At 47.0% G+C, this 19,803-nt stretch overlaps 1 protein-coding gene across 3 annotated transcripts in view; it reads left to right on the forward strand.

Annotated features, from left to right (window-relative positions):
- The window catches only part of LOC148080520 (nuclear receptor-binding protein 2-like), a 32,130-nt gene that overhangs the window by 8,399 nt on the left and 3,928 nt on the right, over positions 1-19,803 (forward strand). For all 3 annotated transcript variants that reach the window (XM_087788384.1, XM_087788385.1, XM_087788383.1), the window contains exons 2-16: positions 10,975-11,097; positions 12,337-12,438; positions 12,496-12,585; positions 13,223-13,263; positions 13,342-13,436; positions 15,616-15,639; positions 15,709-15,795; positions 17,076-17,131; positions 17,539-17,634; positions 17,692-17,824; positions 17,936-18,038; positions 18,105-18,155; positions 18,213-18,348; positions 18,689-18,742; positions 19,636-19,699. In XM_087788384.1, coding sequence (XP_087644510.1) covers positions 10,975-11,097; positions 12,337-12,438; positions 12,496-12,585; positions 13,223-13,263; positions 13,342-13,436; positions 15,616-15,639; positions 15,709-15,795; positions 17,076-17,131; positions 17,539-17,634; positions 17,692-17,824; positions 17,936-18,038; positions 18,105-18,155; positions 18,213-18,348; positions 18,689-18,742; positions 19,636-19,699 — 1,255 coding nt within the window. The remainder of the gene's footprint in view (positions 1-10,974; positions 11,098-12,336; positions 12,439-12,495; positions 12,586-13,222; positions 13,264-13,341; positions 13,437-15,615; positions 15,640-15,708; positions 15,796-17,075; positions 17,132-17,538; positions 17,635-17,691; positions 17,825-17,935; positions 18,039-18,104; positions 18,156-18,212; positions 18,349-18,688; positions 18,743-19,635; positions 19,700-19,803) is intronic.

Consider the following 19,803-nt stretch of genomic DNA (forward strand, 5'->3'; position numbering starts at 1 on the left):
CAAACCTCTGCTGTGGTTCTGGTTGTGGTGAAGCAGGAATGAAGTGATCCAGTACCAGAGACGCACTTTATGGACCCGCCTGACCCTGTTTAATGTGGAGCTGATGCTGTTCTAGTCTTGTTTTCTGTTTCTGCCATGAAGGTTCTAAACCAGAACTGCCCGAGATCTGGACTCGTGTCTTCTGGTTCTGTTGGACAGAGATCTGGACTTGTGTCTTCTGGTTCTGTTGGACAGAGATCTGGACTCGTGTCTTCTGGTTCTGTTGGACAAAGATCTGGACTCGTGTCTTCTGGTTCTGTTGGACAGAGATCTGGACTCGTGTCTTCTGGTTCTGTTGGACAGAGATCTGGACTCGTGTCTTCTGGTTCTGTTGGACAGAGATCTGGACTCGTGTCTTCTGGTTCTGTTGGACAGAGATCTGGACTCGTGTCTTCTGGTTCTGTTGGACAGAGATCTGGACTCGTGTCTTCTGGTTCTGTTGGACAGAGATCTGGACTCGTGTCTTCTGGTTCTGTTGGACAAAGATCTGGACTCGTGTCTTCTGGTTCTGTTGGACAGAGATCTGGACTCGTGTCTTCTGGTTCTGTTGGACAGAGATCTGGACTCGTGTCTTCTGGTTCTGTTGGACAAAGATCTGGACTCGTGTCTTCTGGTTCTGTTGGACAGAGATCTGGACTCGTGTCTTCTGGTTCTGTTGGACAGAGATCTGGACTCGTGTCTTCTGGTTCTGTTGGACAGAGATCTGGACTCGTGTCTTCTGGTTCTGTTGGACAGAGATCTGGACTCGTGTCTTCTGGTTCTGTTGGACAGAGATCTGGACTCGTGTCTTCTGGTTCTGTTGGACAGAGATCTGGACTCGTGTCTTCTGGTTCTGTTGGACAAAGATCTGGACTCGTGTCTTCTGGTTCTGTTGGACAGAGATCTGGACTCGTGTCTTCTGGTTCTGTTGGACAGAGATCTGGACTCGTGTCTTCTGGTTCTGTTGGACAGAGATCTGGACTCGTGTCTTCTGGTTCTGTTGGACAGAGATCTGGACTCGTGTCTTCTGGTTCTGTTGGACAGAGATCTGGACTCGTGTCTTCTGGTTCTGTTGGACAGAGATCTGGACTCGTGTCTTCTGGTTCTGTTGGACAGAGATCTGGACTCGTGTCTTCTGGTTCTGTTGGACAGAGATCTGGACTCGTGTCTTCTGGTTCTGTTGGACAGAGATCTGGACTCGTGTCTTCTGGTTCTGTTGGACAGAGATCTGGACTCGTGTCTTCTGGTTCTGTTGGACAGAGATCTGGACTCGTGTCTTCTGGTTCTGTTGGACAGAGATCTGGACTCGTGTCTTCTGGTTCTGTTGGACAGAGATCTGGACTCGTGTCTTCTGGTTCTGTTGGACAGAGATCTGGACTCGTGTCTTCTGGTTCTGTTGGACAGAGATCTGGACTCGTGTCTTCTGGTTCTGTTGGACAGAGATCTGGACTCGTGTCTTCTGGTTCTGTTGGACAGAGATCTGGACTCGTGTCTTCTGGTTCTGTTGGACAGAGATCTGGACTCGTGTCTTCTGGTTCTGTTGGACAGAGATCTGGACTCGTGTCTTCTGGTTCTGTTGGACAGAGATCTGGACTCGTGTCTTCTGGTTCTGTTGGACAGAGATCTGGACTCGTGTCTTCTGGTTCTGTTGGACAGAGATCTGGACTCGTGTCTTCTGGTTCTGTTGGACAGAGATCTGGACTCGTGTCTTCTGGTTCTGTTGGACAGAGATCTGGACTCGTGTCTTCTGGTTCTGTTGGACAGAGATCTGGACTCGTGTCTTCTGGTTCTGTTGGACAGAGATCTGGACTCGTGTCTTCTGGTTCTGTTGGACAGAGATCTGGACTCGTGTCTTCTGGTTCTGTTGGACAGAGATCTGGACTCGTGTCTTCTGGTTCTGTTGGACAGAGATCTGGACTCGTGTCTTCTGGTTCTGTTGGACAGAGATCTGGACTCGTGTCTTCTGGTTCTGTTGGACAGAGATCTGGACTCGTGTCTTCTGGTTCTGTTGGACAGAGATCTGGACTCGTGTCTTCTGGTTCTGTTGGACAGAGATCTGGACTCGTGTCTTCTGGTTCTGTTGGACAGAGATCTGGACTCGTGTCTTCTGGTTCTGTTGGACAGAGATCTGGACTCGTGTCTTCTGGTTCTGTTGGACAGAGATCTGGACTCGTGTCTTCTGGTTCTGTTGGACAGAGATCTGGACTCGTGTCTTCTGGTTCTGTTGGACAGAGATCTGGACTCGTGTCTTCTGGTTCTGTTGGACAGAGATCTGGACTCGTGTCTTCTGGTTCTGTTGGACAGAGATCTGGACTCGTGTCTTCTGGTTCTGTTGGACAGAGATCTGGACTCGTGTCTTCTGGTTCTGTTGGACAGAGATCTGGACTCGTGTCTTCTGGTTCTGTTGGACAGAGATCTGGACTCGTGTCTTCTGGTTCTGTTGGACAGAGATCTGGACTCGTGTCTTCTGGTTCTGTTGGACAGAGATCTGGACTCGTGTCTTCTGGTTCTGTTGGACAGAGATCTGGACTCGTGTCTTCTGGTTCTGTTGGACAGAGATCTGGACTCGTGTCTTCTGGTTCTGTTGGACAGAGATCTGGACTCGTGTCTTCTGGTTCTGTTGGACAGAGATCTGGACTCGTGTCTTCTGGTTCTGTTGGACAGAGATCTGGACTCGTGTCTTCTGGTTCTGTTGGACAGAGATCTGGACTCGTGTCTTCTGGTTCTGTTGGACAGAGATCTGGACTCGTGTCTTCTGGTTCTGTTGGACAGAGATCTGGACTCGTGTCTTCTGGTTCTGTTGGACAGAGATCTGGACTCGTGTCTTCTGGTTCTGTTGGACAGAGATCTGGACTCGTGTCTTCTGGTTCTGTTGGACAGAGATCTGGACTCGTGTCTTCTGGTTCTGTTGGACAGAGATCTGGACTCGTGTCTTCTGGTTCTGTTGGACAGAGATCTGGACTCGTGTCTTCTGGTTCTGTTGGACAGAGATCTGGACTCGTGTCTTCTGGTTCTGTTGGACAGAGATCTGGACTCGTGTCTTCTGGTTCTGTTGGACAAAGATCTGGACTCGTGTCTTCTGGTTCTGTTGGACAAAGATCTGGACTCGTGTCTTCTGGTTCTGTTGGACAAAGATCTGGACTCGTGTCTTCTGGTTCTGTTGGACAAAGATCTGGACTCGTGTCTTCTGGTTCTGTTGGACAAAGATCTGGACTCGTGTCTTCTGGTTCTGTTGGACAGAGATCTGGACTCGTGTCTTCTGGTTCTGTTGGACAGAGATCTGGACTCGTGTCTTCTGGTTCTGTTGGACAGAGATCTGGACTCGTGTCTTCTGGTTCTGTTGGACAGAGATCTGGACTCGTGTCTTCTGGTTCTGTTGGACAGAGATCTGGACTCGTGTCTTCTGGTTCTGTTGGACAGAGATCTGGACTCGTGTCTTCTGGTTCTGTTGGACAAAGATCTGGGCTCGTGTCTTCTGGTTCTGTTGGACAGAGATCTGGACTCGTGTCTTCTGGTTCTGTTGGACAGAGATCTGGACTCGTGTCTTCTGGTTCTGTTGGACAGAGATCTGGACTCGTGTCTTCTGGTTCTGTTGGACAAAGATCTGGACTCGTGTCTTCTGGTTCTGTTGGACAGAGATCTGGACTCGTGTCTTCTGGTTCTGTTGGACAGAGATCTGGACTCGTGTCTTCTGGTTCTGTTGGACAGAGATCTGGACTCGTGTCTTCTGGTTCTGTTGGACAAAGATCTGGACTCGTGTCTTCTGGTTCTGTTGGACAAAGATCTGGACTCGTGTCTTCTGGTTCTGTTGGACAGAGACCTAGGAGTTCATATGGTTCTGGACTCAGAAGAATCGTCTGTTGTTTATGGTCAACTTTCACTTTGACAAGAACCTTTTCCTGCTGAGACCAGAACCACCGGAAGGTCTGAGACTCTCTGTGTGTGACTGTGTGTGTGACTGTGTGTGTGACTGTGTGTGTGTGACTGTGTGTGTGTGACTGTGTGTGTGACTGTGTGTGTGACTGTGTGTGTGTGACTGTGTGTGTGTGACTGTGTGTGTGACTGTGTGTGTGTGACTGTGTGTGTGTGACTGTGTGTGTGACTGTGTGTGTGACTGTGTGTGTGACTGTGTGTGTGTGACTGTGTGTGTGTGACTGTGTGTGTGACTGTGTGTGTGACTGTGTGTGTGACTGTGTGTGTGACTCTGTGTGTGACTGTGTGTGTGACTGTGTGTGTGACTGTGTGTGACTGTGTGTGTGACTCTGTGTGACTGTGTGTGTGACTCTTTGTGTGACTCTGTGTGTGACTGTGTGTGTGACTCTGTGTGTGACTCTGTGTGTGACTCTGTGTGTGACTGTGTGTGTGACTGTGTGTGTGACTGTGTGTGTGACTGTGTGTGTGACTCTGTGTGTGACTGTGTGTGTGACTGTGTGTGTGACTCTGTGTGTGACTGTGTGTGTGACTGTGTGTGTGACTCTGTGTGTGACTCTGTGTGACTCTGTGTGACTGTGTGTGTGACTGTGTGTGTGACTGTGTGTGTGACTCTGTGTGTGACTGTGTGTGTGACTGTGTGTGTGACTCTGTGTGTGACTGTGTGTGTGACTGTGTGTGTGACTGTGTGTGTGACTGTGTGTGTGACTGTGTGTGTGACTGTGTGTGTGACTCTGTGTGTGACTGTGTGTGTGACTGTGTGTGTGACTCTGTGTGTGACTCTGTGTGACTGTGTGTGTGACTCTGTGTGTGACTGTGTGTGTGACTGTGTGTGTGACTGTGTGTGTGACTGTGTGTGTGACTGTGTGTGTGACTGTGTGTGTGACTCTGTGTGTGTGACTCTGTGTGTGTGACTCTGTGTGTGACTGTGTGTGTGACTGTGTGTGTGACTGTGTGTGTGACTGTGTGTGTGACTCTGTGTGTGACTCTGTGTGTGACTCTGTGTGTGACTGTGTGTGTGACTGTGTGTGTGACTGTGTGTGACTCTGTGTGACTCTGTGTGTGACTGTGTGTGTGACTCTGTGTGTGACTCTGTGTGTGACTGTGTGTGTGACTGTGTGTGTGACTGTGTGTGTGACTGTGTGTGTGACTGTGTGTGTGACTGTGTGTGTGACTGTGTGTGTGACTCTGTGTGTGTGACTCTGTGTGTGTGACTCTGTGTGTGTGACTGTGTGTGTGACTGTGTGTGTGACTGTGTGTGTGACTCTGTGTGTGACTCTGTGTGTGACTCTGTGTGTGACTGTGTGTGTGACTGTGTGTGTGACTGTGTGTGTGACTGTGTGTGACTCTGTGTGTGACTGTGTGTGTGACTCTGTGTGTGACTCTGTATGTGACTCTGTGTGTGACTGTGTGTGTGACTCTGTGTGTGACTGTGTGTGACTCTGTGTGTGACTCTGTGTGTGACTGTGTGTGTGACTCTGTGTGTGACTGTGTGTGTGACTCTGTGTGTGACTCTGTGTGTGACTCTGTGTGTGACTCTGTATGTGTGACTCTGTGTGTGACTCTGTGTGTGACTGTGTGTGTGACTCTGTGTGTGACTGTGTGTGTGACTGTGTGTGTGACTCTGTGTGTGACTGTGTGTGTGACTCTGTGTGTGACTGTGTGTGTGACTCTGTGTGTGACTGTGTGTGTGACTGTGTGTGTGACTGTGTGTGTGACTGTGTGTGTGACTCTGTGTGTGACTGTGTGTGTGACTCTGTGTGTGTGACTCTGTGTGTGACTGTGTGTGTGACTCTGTGTGTGACTGTGTGTGTGACTCTGTATGTGACTCTGTGTGTGACTGTGTGTGTGACTCTGTGTGTGACTGTGTGTGACTCTGTGTGTGACTCTGTGTGTGACTGTGTGTGTGACTCTGTGTGTGACTGTGTGTGTGACTCTGTGTGTGACTCTGTGTGTGACTCTGTGTGTGACTCTGTATGTGTGACTCTGTGTGTGACTGTGTGTGTGACTCTGTGTGTGACTGTGTGTGTGACTCTGTGTGTGACTGTGTGTGTGACTCTGTGTGTGTGACTCTGTGTGTGACTGTGTGTGTGACTCTGTGTGTGTGACTGTGTGTGTGACTCTGTGTGTGTGACTCTGTGTGTGACTGTGTGTGTGACTCTGTGTGTGTGACTGTGTGTGTGACTGTGTGTGTGACTCTGTGTGTGTGACTCTGTGTGTGACTGTGTGTGTGACTCTGTGTGTGTGACTGTGTGTGTGACTGTGTGTGTGACTCTGTGTGTGTGACTCTGTGTGTGTGACTGTGTGTGTGACTGTGTGTGTGACTGTGTGTGTGACTGTGTGTGTGACTGTGTGTGTGACTCTGTGTGTGTGACTCTGTGTGTTGACTCTGTGTGTGACTGTGTGTGTGACTCTGTGTGTGTGACTCTGTGTGTGTGACTCTGTGTGTGTGACTGTGTGTGTGACTGTGTGTGTGACTGTGTGTGTGACTGTGTGTGTGACTGTGTGTGTGACTCTGTGTGTGACTCTGTGTGTGTGACTCTGTGTGTGACTGTGTGTGTGACTGTGTGTGTGACTGTGTGTGTGACTGTGTGTGTGACTGTGTGTGTGACTGTGTGTGTGACTGTGTGTGTGACTGTTGATCAGCTGATCAGAGGCTGAACTTAGTCAATTGTTGCTAGAAATCAAACAATGAAAACACTTTGAAGCTAAATGTGGACAAAAGTCAAACTCTGGTGATTGTTGATGATAAAGTTCAGGGTCGAGTCAGAACTTGAGTGACTGATGTCAGTCAAACTGAGGATCCTGGTGTTTGACAAACGTCTAGTTAACTCTGAACAAAACTGACACAAACTGTTAAAGTGAGGAAATAAACTTAAATGATGTCACAACATTATAATGTGTTTGTGTCGTTTACACTATTGTGTTTATTTTGTGTGTAAACAAGAAGGATGTGTTTCGCCTGCAGTTCATACAAAACTCTTCTGAGCCGCTCTAGTAGAAGAACTCACATTCTTTATCTACCTCTTTTTTTTCCTACGTCTTTGTCTTCTTGTCTATTCTCTCCATGTCTGCGTAAGTAAACACTATATTTGTAAAGCCGTCTCTCTTTCTTGTTGTACCGTGGATCTGGTCCATGTGGATGAGGTTGTGTTGTCCTGGTTGTGGCTGGAAAGATGGAGTCGAGGTGCTACATTCCTGTCTCTGCTGCGACACTAGTGCTGGCATGTTGGCGCCAAGACTTAAACCAAAAACTGGTGTTCCTGATGTGGTTAACTAGCATTAGCAAGTTGGCTAACTAGCATTCCTGATGTGGTTAACTAGCATTAGCAAGTTGGCTAAATAGCATTAGCGATGTGGCTAACTGGCATTCCTGATGTGGTGAACTAACATTAGCAAGTTGGCTAACTAGCATTAGCGATGTGGCTAACTGGCATTCCTGATGTGGTGAACTAACATTAGCAAGTTGGCTAACTAGCATTAGCGATGTGGCTAACTGGCATTCCTGATGTGGTGAACTAGCATTAGCAAGTTGGCTAAATAGCATTAGCGATGTGGCTAACTGGCATTCCTGATGTGGTTAACTAGCATTAGCGATGTGGCTAACTGGTATTAGCGATGTCACTAACTGGTATTAGCGATGTGGCTAACTGGTATTAGCGATGTCACTAACTGGTATTAGCGATGTGGCTAACTGGTATTAGCGATGTCACTAACTGGTATTAGCGATGTGGCTAACTGGTATTAGCGATGTCACTAACTGGTATTAGCGATGTCACTAACTGGTATTAGCGATGTGGCTAACTGGTATTAGTGATGTCACTAACTGATATTAGCGATGTGGCTTACTAGGATTTGCGATGTGGCTAACTGGTATTAGCGATGTCACTAACTAGTATTAGCGATGTGGCTAACTGGTATTAGCGATGTGGCTAACTGGTATTAGCGATGTCACTAACTGGTATTAGCGATGTGGCTAACTGGTATTAGTGATGTCACTAACTGATATTAGCGATGTGGCTAACTAGGATTTGCGATGTGGCTAACTGGTATTAGCGATGTCACTAACTAGTATTAGCGATGTCACTAACTGGTATTAGCGATGTGGCTAACTGGTATTAGCGATGTGGCTAACTGGTATTAGCGATGTGGCTAACTGGTATTAGCGATGTCACTAACTGGTATTAGCGATGTGGCTAACTGGTATTAGCGATGTCACTAACTGGTATTAGCGATGTCACTAACTAGTATTAGCGATGTGGCTAACTGGTATTAGCGATGTCACTAACTAGTATTAGCAATGTGGCTAACTAGTATTAGCTGACATGGAACCGATAAAACGAAGACTTGCTCCTTGAACAATGATTTTAAACTGAGAAACAAGAACAAGTTGTTTCTTGATCATCGTCTTGAACCTTCAGCTGTTCTTGACCTTCTGTCTCAAGTGTTGAGACTTTGTCGTGTCCTGTTGTGTCGAGCAGCAGATGTTTGTGTGAAGCTCTGTGTTGACAACTAGTGTCTACACACACCTGCGTGACCTCAGAGCTGCTGCCACACTGAGACACACACACACACACACTGAGACACACTCACACACTGAGACACACACACACACACACTGAGACACACACACACACACTAAGAGAAACATACACTGAGACACACAGTGAGAGACACACACACACTGAGACACACACACACACACACTAAGACACACACACACACACACACCGAGACACACACACACTGAGACACACACACACACACTAAGTTACACACACACACACACACACACTGGGAGACACACACACACTGAGACATTCAACACACACTGACACATACAAACTCACACTGACACACACACACTGGGAGACACACACACACTGGGAGACATACACACACACTGAGACATTCAACACACACTGACACGTACTGTACAAACGCACACTGAGGTGTTCAACACACACACATTTCAGATGGACACACTCGCATGTTCGTCTACACAAAACATGGTGTGACACTACATGGGATTGTTTGAAGGTGTGAGTCACACACAGGAGGTCTAAAGAGTTGTTCGACCTTGTCACCACCAGCTTCAATGTGTGCGTCGGTTCAATGTTGCCTGAATGAATGATTTTAAAGTCGTAGTAAATGTTGCTTTAATCGTGTCTCAAAACCAACACAACTACTTCTACGTCGTCACATGATCGATGCGCGTCAGATAAGTGGCCGAAACAACCTGACCTTTGACCCCTTCTCAACCATTTCCTGCCACACAAGCTGGCGACCCTGACTCTGAACATGTGACGCCACAGAGAGTCAAGAAACGTTTCTGTGAGTCGAGATAAAAGTGAGTTTGTTCATCGCTGTGATTCATGCAGGTCAGAGGTCAACCCAGCAGAAAGAACTCTTGTCTCAGACAAAGAGCTTTGTTTCTACTCGTGGACCACAGGAGTCAAAGTTCATCGACGACATCACGAGTCACAGCAGGTCAAATGTCGTGACCTCTGAATCCAAACCTTCAATGAGAGGATGTTTGACTTTTGAATCGTGAACAAGAAGTAGATCAGAAGATGAAACTGAAATACACTTGTTAAAAGAGAAGGAGGAAGTAAAGAAGGATAGAACTAGGAAGTAAAGAGAGAACGAGGAAGTAAAGAAGGATAGAACTAGGAAGTAAAGAGAGAACGAGGAAGTAAAGAAGGATAGAACTAGGAAGTAAAGAGAGAACGAGGAAGTAAAGAAGGATAGAACTAGGAAGTAAAGAGAGAACGAGGAAGTAAAGAAGGATAGAACTAGGAAGTAAAGAGAGAACGAGGAAGTAAAGAAGGATAGAATAGTAAGTAAAAAGATAAGGAGGAAGAACAAAGAGAAGGAGGAAGTAAAGAAGTATAGAACTAGGAAGTAAAAAGAGAATGAGGAAGTAAAGAAGGATAGAATGGGAAGTAAAAAGAGAAGGAGGAAATGAAGAAAGATAGAATAGGAAGTAAAAATAGAATGAGGAAGTAAAGAAGGATAGAACAGGAAGTAAAAAGAGAATGAGGAAGTAAAGAAGGATAGAACAGGAAGTAAAAATAGAATGAGGAAGTAAAGAAGGATAGAACAGGAAGTAAAAATAGAATGAGGAAGTAAAGAAGGATAGAACAGGAAGTAAAAATAGAACGAGGAAGTAAAGAAGGATAGAACAGGAAGTAAAAAGAGAATGAGGAAGTAAAGAAGGATAGAATAGGAAGTAAAAAGAGAATGAGGAAGTAAAGAAGGATAGAATAGGAAGTAAAAATAGAATGAGGAAGTAAAGAAGGATAGAACAGGAAGTAAAAAGAGAATGAGGAAGTAAAGAAGGATAGAACAGGAAGTAAAAATAGAATGAGGAAGTAAAGAAGGATAGAACAGGAAGTAAAAATAGAATGAGGAAGTAAAGAAGGATAGAACAGGAAGTAAAAATAGAACGAGGAAGTAAAGAAGGATAGAACAGGAAGTAAAAAGAGAATGAGGAAGTAAAGAAGGATAGAATAGGAAGTAAAAAGAGAATGAGGAAGTAAAGAAGGATAGAATAGGAAGTAAAAAATAGAATGAGGAAGTAAAGAAGGATAGAACAGGAAGTAAAAAGAGAATGAGGAAGTAAAGAAGGATAGAATAGGAAGTAAAAAGAGAATGAGGAAGTAAAGAAGGATAGAACAGGAAGTAAAAAGAGAATGAGGAAGTAAAGAAGGATAGAACAGGAAGTAAAAAGAGAATGAGGAAGTAAAGAAGGATAGAACAGGAAGTAAAAAGAGAATGAGGAAGTAAAGAAGGATAGAACAGGAAGTAAAAAGAGAGTGAGGAAGTAAAGAAGGATAGAATAGGAAGTAAAAAGAGAATGAGGAAGTAAAGAAGGATAGAACAGGAAGTAAAAAGAGAATGAGGAAGTAAAGAAGGATAGGACAGCAGATGTTCTTCAAATGTTGTGAAACAAGGTTGTCGTGGAGATGATGAGGATCTTCATGGATCACTACAGTAGTTACTCATGTTCACTGCCCTCTACAGGTCAGTCAGGGTAATGTTCCTGGAGTGGAGAGCGCGTCTCTGGCCATGGACACAGAAGAAGGAGTGGAGGTCGTTTGGAACGAAGTCCTCTTCTCTGACAAGAAGGTCTTCAAAGCACAAGAGGTGAGGAGGATGATGGATGATAGATGGATGGATGGAGAAAGGATGATGGATGGATGGATGGATGGATAAGGTAAGGTAAGGTAAAACTTTATTGATCCCTCAGGAGGTCTCCTTCTGGAAATTGTCCTTTTCCAGTAGCCAGCAATTTTTCATAAACAATAGAAAATAATACATAAAAAATAAAATAATAAGAACATAAAGAGGAAGAACAAGATGATACAATCTTAGTCTAAAGATAAAGATAAAGAACAAGATCAAAGAAAAACAACAAAGACAAACAACAAAGACTAACATAGAACATCCAGATACTTTCATTTCTGCCCCCGAACTCAGAATTGTACAACTTAATAGCCCGAGGAATGAATGAGTCCCTGAGTCTATTTGTTTTGCACCTTGTAGGAGCATTGGTGCTTCATCTGCTTCTCTGCTCACTGATGACAGTGTTCAGAGGATGATGATCATGATGGACAGTAGTTTGTTCAATGATCTCAGCAACTGTCACCAGTGAGTCCAGCTTCATTCAAACCACAGAGCCAGACCTCCTGATCAACCTGTTGACCTGTTGACCTGTTGACCTCCTCTAAAAAATTAAAGGATGATGGATGGATGGATGGACAAAGGAAGATGGATGGATGGATGGATGGATAAAGGATGATGGATGGATAAAGGATGGATGGATGGATAAAGGATGATGGATGGATAAAGGATGGATGGATGGATAAAGGATGATGGATGGATGGATAAAGGATGATGGATGGATGGATAAAGGATGATGGATGGATGGATAAAGGATGATGGATGGATGGATGGATAAAGGATGGATAAAGGATGGATGGATGGATAAAGGATGATGGATGGATAAAGGATGATGGATGGATGGATAAAGGATGATGGATGGATGGATAAAGGATGATGGATGATGGATGGATAAAGGATGATGGATGGATGGATGGATGGATAAAGGATGATGGATGGATGGATAAAGGATGATGGATGGATGGATGGATGGACGGATAAAGGATGATGGATGGATGGATAAAGGATGATGGATGGATAAAGGATGATGGATGGATGGATAAAGGATGATGGATGATGGATGGATAAAGGATGATGGATGGATGGATGGATAAAGGATGATGGATGGATGGATGGATGGATAAAGGATGGATAAAGGATGATGGATGATGGATAGATGATTGAATCATCATCCACGGAGAACTAACCTCTGACATGTTCCAGGAGAAGATCAAGGAGATGTTTGAGAACCTGATGCAGGTGGAACATCCCAACATCGTCAAGTTCCACAAGTACTGGCTGGACATGAAGGAGAGTCAGGCGCGAGTACGAGTCCCTCACGCTCGACTCACCTCTCTGAGCTAAACCAGGTCTTCTCTGCAGGTGATCTTCATCACTGAGTACATGTCCTCAGGCAGCCTCAAGCAGTTCCTCAAGAAGACCAAGAAGAACCACAAGACCATGAACGTCAAGGTCTTATCTTACACTTATCTTACCTCACTCTTATCTTACCTAACACTTATCTTATCTTGCCACTTATCTTACCTCGCACTAATCTTATCTTACCGCTTATCTTACCACTTATCTTACCTCACTCTTATCTTACCTCACACTTATCTTACCTCACGCTTATCTTATCTTAGCACTTATCTTACCTCACTCTTATCTTACCTCACACTTATCTTACCTCACGCTTATCTTATCTTAGCACTTATCTTACCTCACTCTTATCTTACCTCACACTTATCTTACCTCACGCTTATTTTATCTTACCACTTATCTTACCTCACTCTTATCTTACCTCACACTTATCTTACCTCACGCTTATCTTATCTTAGCACTTATCTTACCTCACTCTTATCTTACCTAACACTTATCTTATCTTGCCACTTATCTTACCTCGCACTAATCTTATCTTACCGCTTATCTTACCACTTATCTTACCTCACTCTTATCTTACCTCACACTTATCTTACCTCACGCTTATCTTATCTTAGCACTTATCTTACCACAATCTTATCTTACACTTGCGCTCACTTTTCTCTAATAAAAATCAAATACTAATAAAGTATATTTTGGTGCTGCTTGATAAAACAATCATGTGTTCCAGGCGTGGAAGAGGTGGTGCACTCAGATCCTCTCAGCTCTCAGGTACATTCTTCCTCTAACACACCTGACGTCGTCACCTGACCTGTTGACCTGTTGACCTGTTGACCTGTTGCTCTGCAGCTACCTGCACTCCTGTGACCCGCCAATCATCCACGGAAACCTGACATGTGACACTATCTTCATCCAGCACAACGGCCTCATCAAGATCGGCTCAGGTGAGAAGAAGAGCTTCACCTGTCCATGACCTCTGAGTCACTTCTATCTCACCTGTCCATGACCTCTGAGTCACTGTCTCTCTCACCTGTCCATGACCTCTGAGTCACTGTCTCTCTCACCTGTCCATGACCTCTGAGTCACTGTCTCTCTCACCTGTCCATGACCTCTGAGTCACTGTCTCTCTCACCTGTCCATGACCTCTGAGTCACTGTCTCTCTCACCTGTCCATGACCTCTGAGTCACTGTCTCTCTCACCTGTCCATGACCTCTGAGTCACTGTCTCTCTCACCTGTCCATGACCTCTGAGTCACTGTCTCTCTCACCTGTCCATGACCTCTGAGTCACTGTCTCTCTCACCTGTCCTTGACCTCTGAGTCACTGTCTCCCTCACCTGCCCATGACCTCTGAGTCACTGTCTCCCTCACCTGTCCAAGACCTCTGAGTCACTGTCTCTCTCACCTGTCCATGACCTCTGAGTCACTGTCTCCCTCACCTGCCCATGACCTCTGAGTCACTGTCTCTCTCACCTGTCCATGACCTCTGAGTCACTGTCTCCCTCACCTGTCCATGACCTCTCAGTCACTGTCTCCCTCACCTGTCCATGACCTCTGAGTCACTTCTCTCTCACCTGTCCATGACCTCTGAGTCACTTCTCTCTCACCTGTCCATGACCTCTGAGTCACTGTCTCTCTCACCTGTCCATGACCTCTGAGTCACTTCTCTCTCACCTGTCCATGACCTCTGAGTCACTGTCTCTCTCACCTGTCCATGACCTCTAAGTCACTGTCTCTCTCACCTGTCCATGACCTCTGAGTCACTTATATCTCACCTGTCCATGACCTCTGAGTCACTGTCTCTCTCACCTGTCCATGACCTCTGAGTCACTGTCTCTCTCACCTGTCCATGACCTCTGAGTCACTGTCTTTCTCACCTGTCCATGACCTCTGAGTCACTGTCTCTCTCACCTGTCCATGACCTCTGAGTCACTGTCTCTCTCACCTGTCCATGACCTCTGAGTCACTGTCTCTCTCACCTGTCCTTGACCTCTGAGTCACTGTCTCCCTCACCTGCCCATGACCTCTGAGTCACTGTCTCCCTCACCTGTCCAAGACCTCTGAGTCACTGTCTCTCTCACCTGTCCATGACCTCTGAGTCACTGTCTCCCTCACCTGCCCATGACCTCTGAGTCACTGTCTCTCTCACCTGTCCATGACCTCTGAGTCACTTCTCTCTCACCTGTCCATGACCTCTGAGTCACTGTCTCCCTCACCTGTCCATGACCTCTCAGTCACTGTCTCCCTCACCTGTCCATGACCTCTGAGTCACTTCTCTCTCACCTGTCCATGACCTCTGAGTCACTGTCTCCCTCACCTGTCCATGACCTCTGAGTCACTTCTCTCTCACCTGTCCATGACCTCTCAGTCACTGTCTCCCTCACCTGTCCATGACCTCTGAGTCACTTCTCTCTCACCTGTCCATGACCTCTGAGTCACTTCTCTCTCACCTGTCCATGACCTCTGAGTCACTGTCTCTCTCACCTGTCCATGACCTCTGAGTCACTTCTCTCTCACCTGTCCATGACCTCTGAGTCACTTCTCTCTCACCTGTCCATGACCTCTGAGTCACTGTCTCTCTCACCTGTCCATGACCTCTGAGTCACTGTCTCTCTCACCTGTCCATGACCTCTGAGTCACTGTCTCCCTCACCTGCCCATGACCTCTGAGTCACTGTCTCTCTCACCTGTCCATGACCTCTGAGTCACTTCTCTCTCACCTGTCCATGACCTCTGAGTCACTGTCTCTCTCACCTGTCCATGACCTCTGAGTCACTGTCTCCCTCACCTGTCCATGACCTCTGAGTCACTTCTCTCTCACCTGTCCATGACCTCTGAGTCACTTCTCTCTCACCTGTCCATGACCTCTGAGTCACTGTCTCCCTCACCTGTCCATGACCTCTGAGTCACTGTCTCTCTCACCTGTCCATGACCTCTGAGTCACTGTCTCCCTCACCTGTCCATGACCTCTGAGTCACTTCTCTCTCACCTGTCCATGACCTCTGAGTCACTGTCTCCCTCACCTGTCCATGACTTCACACTGAACTTCTTAACGTCCCTCACACAACTCTCTGCTCACTTGATGATGTTCACGTGTCTTTCAACTCTTGTTTCTTTATTTTCAGTTTGGCATCGACTGTTTGTAAACGGTAAGTTGTTCTTCATCGTCGTCGTCATCGGTGACGGAGTTGTAAAATGATGTCACTTCCTCTCGCCAGTGTTTCCAGACGCCAGTGTTCAGGGCAAGACGAGGCAACATCGTGACGAGCAGAGGAACCTTCACTTCTTCGCCCCAGAATATGGAAGTAAGTCACTCCGGGTTCATCCGAGAGTCGTTGTTCTTCTGTTGTGGTTGTTGTTTTGGTCGTTGTTGTTCTGTTTCGGTTGTTGTTCTGTTGCGGTTGTTGTGGTCATTGTTGTTCTGTTCTTGTTGTGGTCTTCGTTGTTGTGGTCGTTGTTGTTCCGTTGCAGCTGTAGTCGTTGTGGTTCTTTTGCAGTTGTTGTTGTGGTCGTTTTTGTTGTTCTGTTGCGGTTGTTGTTGTTGTAGTTGTTGTTGTTCTGTTGCGGTTGTTGTTGTGGTCGTTGTGGTTCTGTTGTGGTTGTTGTTGTGGTCGTTGTTGTGGTCGTTGTGGTTCTGTTGCGGTTGTTGTTGTTCTGTTGCAGTTGTGGTCATTGTTGTTCTGTTCTTGTTGTGGTCTTCGTTGTTGTGGTCGTTGTTGTTCCGTTGCAGCTGTAGTCGTTGTGGTTCTTTTGCAGTTGTTGTTGTGGTCGTTTTTGTTGTTCTGTTGCGGTTGTTGTTGTTGTAGTCGTTGTTGTTCTGTTGCGGTTGTTGTTGTGGTCGTTGTGGTTCTGTTGCGGTTGTTGTTGTTGTGGTCGTTGTGGTTCTGTTGCGGTTGTTGTTGTTGTGGTCGTTGTGGTTCTGTTGTGGTCATTGTTGTTCTGTTCTTGTTGTGGTCGTCGTTGTTCTGTTTTGGTTGTTGTTTTGGTCGTTGTTCTGTTGTGGTTGTTGTGGTCATTGTTGTTCCATTGCATTTATAGTCGTTGTGGTTGTTTTTGTTCTGTTGTTGTTATTCTGTTGTACTCTTGTTGTTGTGGTCTTCGTTCTGTTGCGGTTGTTGTTGTGGTCTTTGTTGTTTTGTTGCGGTTGTTGTTGTGGTCTTTGTTGTTTTGTTGCGGTTGTTGTTGTGGTCTTTGTTGTTTTGTTGCGGTTGTTGTTGTGGTCTTTGTTGTTTTGTTGCGGTTGTTGTTGTGGTCTTTGTTGTTTTGTTGCGGTTGTTGTTGTGGTCTTTGTTGTTCTGTTGCGGTTGTTGTTGTGGTCTTTGTTGTTTTGTTGCGGTTGTTGTTGTGGTCTTTGTTGTTTTGTTGCGGTTGTTGTTGTGGTCTTTGTTGTTTTGTTGCGGTTGTTGTTGTGGTCTTTGTTGTTTTGTTGCGGTTGTTGTTGTGGTCTTTGTTGTTCTGTTGCGGTTGTTGTGGTCTTTGTTGTTCTGTTGCGGTTGTTGTTGTGGTCTTTGTTGTTCTGTTGCGGTTGTTGTGGTCTTTGTTGTTCTGTTGCGGTTGTTGTTGTGACTGAAGCTTCTCTGTGCAGAAGGCGAGGACGACTACGCCATCGACATCTTCTCCTTCGGCATCTGTGCTCTGGAGGTGAGATGTAATAAAATGGTTCAGTTGTGCGACAATAATCTTTGTTGTGTTGATCATGAGTCACATGACTCGTGAATCTTGAGTCACATGACTGGTGAATCTTGAGTCACATGACTCGTGAATCTTGAGTCACATGACTCGTGAATCTTGAGTCACATGACTCGTGAATCTTGAGTCACATGACTCGTGAATCTTGAGTCACATGACTCGTGAATCTTGAGTCACATGACTCGTGAATCTTGAGTCACATGACTCGTGAATCTTGAGTCACATGACTCGTGAATCTTGAGTCACATGACTCGTGAATCCAGGACACAATGAGTTTATTTCACAACGACATGATTGTGTAGAAGGTTGTGAAGACACCAGTCAAGATTGTGTTGTTGTTGAAATGCTGTGACCCTCAGATGGCGGTTCTGGAGATCCAGGCCAACGGTGACACAGCAGTTTCTAAAGAAGCCATCGCCAACGCGGGTCAATCCCTGGAAGACCCTCTGATGAGGGTGAGTCGCCCTGTGCTCTTCAGCTCTTCAGCTCTTCAGCGCCCCCTCTGTCCGCAGGAGTTCACGCAGTCCTGTTTACGACCGGACTTCAAGCAGAGGCCGACGGCCCACGACCTTCTGTTCCACCGAGTCCTGTTCGAGGTCCACTCGCTGAAGCTGCTGGCGGCCCACTGCCTCATCAACAACCAGTGTGAGTCCTCGAGTCGTTCCTGTGACTCAACTGTGTGTCTGTGACTCCAGTGTGTAACATGTTGACACCACAGTTGTGTACTTGTGACTCAAACTCCTGCTGGTCTCTCAGACCTGCTCCCCGAGAACTGTGTGGAGGAGAAGACCAAGTCCTTCGACCCCAACGCCGTGATGGCCGAGATCAAGCACCGGGACCGTCAGGGGGTCCAGCTCAAGTAGGACCGACTCCTCCAGTGTTCCCCCTAACCAGAGTCCAGAACCTGAGCCCGTTTCTCTCGCAGGTACTCTCACGTGTCTCCGCTTGAGCTGGACAAGTTCCTGGAGGACGTGAAGTGAGTAGAACTTCATCTGGACCAGTGGCTTCTCTCACCACTTCCTGTCTGACCCAGAAATGGAATCTACCCGCTGATGAACTTCGCCTCGACCCGGCCGCACCCCGTCCCCCGAGCCCTGTCGCTGTCCCAGGAGCAGGTGGAGACCGTCAAGACTCCGACGCCGGAACCCCATGAGGCGGAGACCAGAAAGGTCGGCCATCTTGAATGATTGTCGACACGGTGAAGGGCCAGAGACTGAGCCCTGAGCTACACCAGATGTTCACTCCACAACTGACTCACAACAATGTTGAAGAAAGTAACAATGTAGAAGAGATTCTCACTGTGCGTGTGTGTGCGTGTGCGTGTGCGTGTGTGCGTGTGTGTGTGTGTGTGTGTGTGTGTGTGTGTGTGTGTGTGTGTGTGTGTGTGTGTGTGTGTGTGTGTGTGTGTGTGTGTGTGTGTGTGTGTGTGTGTGTGTGTGTGTGTGTGTGTGTGTGTGTGTGTGTGTGTGTGTGTGCGCGCGCGCGTGCGTGTTTGTGTGTGTGTCTCAGGTTGTTCAGATGCAGTGTAATCTGGAGTCAAACGAAGAAGGGACCAAAACTCATGTGAGTCTTGTGTGTTGTGTGATTTTAACACGTCATTGTTTAGTTTTGTGTGGCAGTTGTGTTGTTGCAGCTCTCAGTTTGTGCGCACGTGTGTGTCATCACTTATGTGTGTCGTCGCTTATGTGTGTCGTCGCTTGTGTGTGTCGTCGCGTGTGTGTGTCGTCGCTTGTGTGTGTCGTCGCGTGTGTGTGTCGTCGCGTGTGTGTGTCGTCGCTTGTGTGTGTCGTCGCTTGTGTGTGTCGTCGCTTGTGTGTGCCGTCGCGTGTGTGTGCCGTCGCTTGTGTGTGTCGTCGCTTGTTTGTGTCGTCGCTTATGTGTGTCGTCGCTTGTGTGTGTCGTCGCTTGTGTGTGTCGTCGCTTGTGTGTGTCGTCGCGTGTGTGTGTCGTCGCTTGTGTGTGTCGTCGCTTGTGTGTGTCGTCGCTTGTGTGTGTCGTCGCGTGTGTGTGTCGTCGCTTGTGTGTGTCGTCGCTTGTGTGTGTCGTCGCTTGTGTGTGTCGTCGCTTGTGTGTGTCGTCGCTTGTGTGTGTCGTCGCGTGTGTGTGTCGTCGCTTGTGTGTGTCGTCGCTTGTGTGTGTCGTCGCTTGTGTGTGTCGTCGCTTGTGTGTGTCGTCGCTTGTGTGTGTCGTCGCTTGTGTGTGTCGTCGCTTGTGTGTGTCGTCGCTTGTGTGTGTCGTCACTTGTGTGTGTCGTCACTTGTGTGTGTCGTCGCTTGTGTGTGTCGTCGCTTGTGTGTGTCGTCGCTTGTGTGTGTCGTCGCTTGTGTGTGTCGTCGCTTGTGTGTGTCGTCGCTTGTGTGTGTCGTCACTTGTGTGTGTCGTCACTTGTGTGTGTCGTCGCTTGTGTGTGTCGTCGCTTGTGATCGTCCAGAGGTTGATGGTTGGACTCTCTGCAGCTCTCTCTGTTCCTCAAGATGGACGACAAACTTCATCGGCAGCTCAGCTGTGACATCCTTCCTAGTGAGTCTGTTACACACTTCAACACACTCATGATCATAGTTACACACTTCAACACACTCGTGATCATAGTTACACACTTCAACACACTCGTGATCATAGTTACA

This window comes from Callionymus lyra, chromosome 4 (assembly GCF_982586985.1).
Source record: "Callionymus lyra chromosome 4, fCalLyr1.hap1.1, whole genome shotgun sequence".
In the NCBI taxonomy this organism is placed as follows: domain Eukaryota; kingdom Metazoa; phylum Chordata; class Actinopteri; order Syngnathiformes; family Callionymidae; genus Callionymus; species Callionymus lyra.